This window comes from Cynara cardunculus, unplaced genomic scaffold, assembly GCF_001531365.2.
Source record: "Cynara cardunculus var. scolymus isolate 2C unplaced genomic scaffold, CcrdV1 Un_Scaffold_122, whole genome shotgun sequence".
In the NCBI taxonomy this organism is placed as follows: Eukaryota; Viridiplantae; Streptophyta; class Magnoliopsida; order Asterales; family Asteraceae; genus Cynara; species Cynara cardunculus.
In genome coordinates, this window is record NW_020200564.1 from 230,910 (window position 1) to 235,553 (window position 4,644).

Genomic DNA, 4,644 nt, shown 5'->3' on the forward strand with positions numbered 1-4,644 from the left:
ATTGGGTCGACCTAACCATTCGGTGGGTGCGGTTTAGGTCACAGACAAATATTGGCCACCAAACCCTGGTCACTGTATTCGACTCTTAAGTCCCACCTCATAAGCAATTCCATTATACTCTTCAATAAAATCCACACCTAATTATTTTTAAAAATATATAAATTAAAATTCAAATTGACTAAGAAAAGTCAAAAGTCAACACCATAAACTGCTACAAAAATTGACCTTCAAAAATGAGATATTTTCTTTAAGATATATTTATATTTATATAAAATCAACTAGTCAAGTGGAATTATTTAATACCCAAAAATAGAAATAAAAAAAATAAAAAGAAAAATAGAAAACAAATGGGTCAAGGAGCCTCTTGCTTTTACCTTCATTCCTCTTGTAATATTTTGAAGGAATGTTGCATAGAGTAGCAGGGCAACTTTCCACTCCACTCCAATGGTGTGTCAAAATATACAGTTTTTTGGTCTTCTTTATGAACCATCATCCCTTCACTTTCTGCATCTTATTGTCTCTTTCCATATTTAGAAAGAAAAACCAGCACATGGGTCAGAATGTAGCTGACCAGACAGCGTTCTCGCCCTCACCACATCGTCTGTGGACTTCCTTAATTCGGTCGACGGATCGACAAATCCCACTGCACGTCCAGTCGAATGACGCTACGCATATGTTTCCGGCCTGCGCTTTCCACTCACAATCTACACAAACATGTTACATATTTGCTTAAATTAGAAAGTCTCGTTTACTTGATTAATAATACATACGCTTTTAAAAAATATCTATTTTTCTGTCCCGAAATAAATGTCCATATTCTTATTGAGTTTATCCTAAAATAACTGTACTTTCCAATTCTATCTTTGATATGAGAAATTATTCACCTCCTTGTCTTTAAGGGTAAAATTGTCATTTAGAAATATGGACACTTATTTTGGGTGACCGATGCTATTGGCAGAATTAGGAAGTGCGAAACTTTACCAGGCGGGGTCCCACAGCATAGTCTTCGATCATCAATATGCTCAACATCTAGCCCAATAAACCAAGATCCCAATGAAACGTCCTCATTTGCATACTTGTGTAATACGTGTCTGAGACGATTTTTTAACACAAACATCAGAAACCAATACGATAGATAGATAGATAAAGTTTTGATGACGATCGAGCAAGCAAAACTTAACTGGTTTAACGAGATATAAGTAGCCAAATCTTTTGAAATGGCGTATAACTGTCCAGTGGCATGGCGGAAATACTTGTTTCCCGACTCACCGAATTTCCAATATTCCGGTTCATGGTATCTTACTCCTCTGTAACATCATCATACATAACATATATTCATCAGAAAAATACAACAATTTTCAAAGTTTTTCGAAATTATTGAATTCGAGATGATTTTTTGGCTTACTTTTGAGCAAGAACCGGACCAGATTTCATGCATCCGATATATACCCTTTTCTTCTTCCTATGTCTAACTAACGTATGACCTAACGTTGCTGTAATCAAGATTCAAACTCATGTTACGTATAAATAAACCCCGAAAAATCAAACAACAATCATCGTAGTTTCGGGATTAAAGGTGTTATAAAAGTTACCAATGTTCACATGGACATCATCATCAACCTTGATGTAGAATTCTGCATCCCACATAGTGACAGCAGTTGCAAAATATGTCTTTGTCTTTGCAGACAATTCTAGGTATCCTTCTACATGGTCCTGTTTGTTTGCATGCCGGTTAACGGTTAGCCATTGGGGATTTAGTTTAAGGGAAAAAATTATCGAAAGAAGAGATCAAAAAAGCGTACCAGCCTCAAGAAATCGCCGTGCTTTCTGTCTTCAGCTTCAATGGCTCGGTCAAGTATGCCCCCTACCGTGGCACTGTCAAAACATAGTTGCAAAACGTAACGTTTTTTGTGTATTTTTGCAAAAAGAAAAGTCAATCAATCATTTCGTTATGAAAATTCCAAAATAAAAAGCCCACCTATGGCCAATGACAAAACGCATTATAATGCCCTTCTCCTCCTCCAACTTCTTTCTCTTTTCACCTATACAATACAAACAAAAACAGGTACAGAAGTTAAGAGAGTACACCAAGAAGAAAAGGAATCACGGGTACGCAGATAGGACAGAACTGGACAGGTCAAAGTGACATAGGTGGGTGAAACAATTATGGAATGTTTTAGGGTTCTAATTTGACAGTGGTAGTTTAATAATTTACTAATCTTGATTCATCTCCCAGATTTTTATTCCACCTATTTTGGTGGGACTGAAAAAAATAAGTTTTTGTCTCACTCACGTATTATCCTGTTCCCACCATAAGTTTTTGAGTTTTATTCTATCGCGTACCAAACGCACCCGAAAAGAGCAATCAGTTAGACTCTCACAAACCTTGAGGCATCCAAGTAGCGCGTACTGAATCTCTTCTCTTGCGGCTGCTAAAAGCAGTATTAACTCCGACGACCATTAGATACTTTCTCCTCTCAGGTGCACTCCTTGTGTCTTCTTCTGATATCGGAGACCCGTTCACAATAGATTCCTGGATGGACCTAGCTGCCGCCAACTCCATCTCTAAGCTCGATATTGTTTTATCTAATGTCCTATAGTTAAATCAACAAACCCATATTTAAATACACATTTTTAGCAACAATAATTCAATCAAAATTGATACAAGAACAGCTAAAACTCACTGTATAGCCTGATGAGTCTTCGACACCTCCCCAAATATCTGTTTCGAATCTCGCTTTACATTCTTCATCTGTAACTACACGACCCCAACACGATCAAATTTACAAAAACCGTAAACGAGGATCTAATCATAATTCATAAAAGAAACTGTTTTCAAGATTTCTTGAAAATACATACCTTTCTTAGATCACAACCTTCTGATACTAACTTTAGGCCTTCAGATTCTATAGCAGTTGGTCTTGTAATAAGTTTAGAGTCAGACATTGTCCACATTCTGTAACCAATATCCTTGATAACTTATAAATCCAACATCAATTGCAAAGTACTTGTAAAAAAAGTATACATTTAATCAAATGGGCTTGCAATATTGCACTCTGTGACTCTATTTAGTTTTCTTCTAGTTACAGCTACCAGTAATGATATAATCAAGATAACAGTTGCAGAGGCCCAACTGCACATTTATTTCTATATTTCCAAAAAAGGGTATTATTATTATTATGCAATTTGCCATGGTCCACAACTCAAAGCTTTAATTTGTTTCAGAGAAAGGGAAATAAGTGGTCTTTAACTGTAAATTTGTATTCATCATCACTTTGAGGAAGGTACAAGTGATTATCAATTTGCAGAAACTAAAGAAGTGGAACTCTTTCTTCATTAACAAATTACAGTACTAACATGAAGACTAGAGGACTAGAAGTCATAAATTAGATCTACAAATTTGTTGCAGAAATGGAGTCATGGAAGAAGACAATATCTTGGAAAATGACTAAAAATGGAAGGTCCATGAATCATATAAACACAAAAATTTATTGAAACCAAACAGAGTACAGTTTCAGTTGCCATTTTTTGGTGATGAACAGTTTACCTGAACAATTGAAACACAAAATATATACAGTTTCAAAGTATAGTACAAAAGGGAAAAAATATCAAACAGTTGGGATGCATCTTTTAACATGAAGAATATTTCCAAATTAAAGCTTAGTATTGTATCAAGAACAGCATAAATTCTCCATCAAACAAAGAATTAAAAGACTTCTAAATGAATCAATCGAGATCATGTATGTATGTACCTATTGGTGAAGAGTAATCCAGCACAGAAACTGCCGATACATAATAGAAGTGTCCATTTTTGCGATATAACACTTCTTGAAGCCTGCTGATCTCCTCTGCTCTTCATAGTCGTTCTTTCTTTCATTTCTTGAAACCCCACTTCTAACCCAATGAATACGGCTCACTCCACAAACCCCATTTGTCAAACACCCAGAAGAAGCAGATAAATCCAATTCAACAAAACAAACAATTTGAAATTTTAGCTCTGAAGAACGGAGGGAGAGAGACAGAGAGATGTGATCAGAATATATAAAGAGGCACCATGTACTTATTCTCTAGTTTGGACCTTTCTTTATCCCTTTGGTTTTGTTCTTTGCTCTCTCTCTCTCTCTCTCTCTCTATATATATATATATATATATATACACACACAGTATCTCTCTCTCTCTCTTCTCTTTGCAGGGAAGGGACGTCCAACAGAAGTGAGAGAAGACCCACTAACTACTAGCCCTTATACTATTGAAGAATGACTGAATGGTCCCTTATTTTTGTGAAACTTATTTTTGTGGTCAGGTATTAAAGAAGGTATGGCGTAACTGTCTTTAAAGAACAATTAGTAAACAGGGGGATGCTATTCTGACAGCTGAATAAATAAGACGGTGTGTTGGATTACATGGTCCAGAAGATAACATGTGTCCCACTGTCTTAAACACTTCTGTTACGGAATGCTGGTCGACCTTCGACCGAAGTATTTACAAAAATGGTACCTACACTATTCTAATTATTACATTTTTAACCCCTTAACTTTTTCTTTTTTGTAATTTTGATGCTAAAATAAATCTAGTTTTCATTGTCGTATGACGTCAAAAGGTTATTGGCAAGAGGTCGACAAGAAGTGATTCATCATCCTCAAA

General features: G+C 35.8%; 1 protein-coding gene across 2 annotated transcripts; it reads right to left on the reverse strand.

Moving 5' to 3' along the window:
• Positions 1–325: 325 nt before the first annotated feature.
• LOC112501423 (probable beta-1,3-galactosyltransferase 2) lies at positions 326–4,187 on the reverse strand. 2 transcript variants are annotated; one of them, XM_025105056.1, is made up of 11 exons: positions 3,753–4,187; positions 2,860–2,956; positions 2,685–2,758; positions 2,386–2,594; positions 1,979–2,042; positions 1,803–1,875; positions 1,593–1,713; positions 1,406–1,493; positions 1,182–1,307; positions 982–1,091; positions 326–704 (listed from the first exon to the last, which is right to left on the reverse strand). In XM_025105056.1, exons 1-11 carry the CDS (start codon positions 3,875–3,877, stop codon positions 556–558), a joined length of 1,236 nt encoding a protein of 411 aa, XP_024960824.1. In that variant the 5' UTR covers positions 3,878–4,187; the 3' UTR covers positions 326–555. The 2 variants fall into 2 exon arrangements, with proteins under 2 accessions (XP_024960824.1, XP_024960825.1); XM_025105057.1 differs by having other exon boundaries at positions 2,860–2,920; positions 3,753–4,126.
• Between the last annotated feature and the right edge of the window lie 457 nt (positions 4,188–4,644).

Bases quoted from the DNA above. Each gene is read 5' to 3' on its own strand.
- LOC112501423 (XM_025105056.1), bottom strand. From the start codon at position 3,877: ATGAAAGAAAGAACGACTATGAAGAGCAGAGGAGATCAGCAGGCTTCA. The intron at 1,876-1,978 runs GTGGGCTTTTTA...ATGTTTTGACAG, and splicing joins CGTTTTGTCATTGGCCATAG to TGCCACGGTAGGGGGCATAC. The intron at 1,308-1,405 runs GTAAGCCAAAAA...ATGATGTTACAG, and splicing joins GGTCCGGTTCTTGCTCAAAA to AGGAGTAAGATACCATGAAC.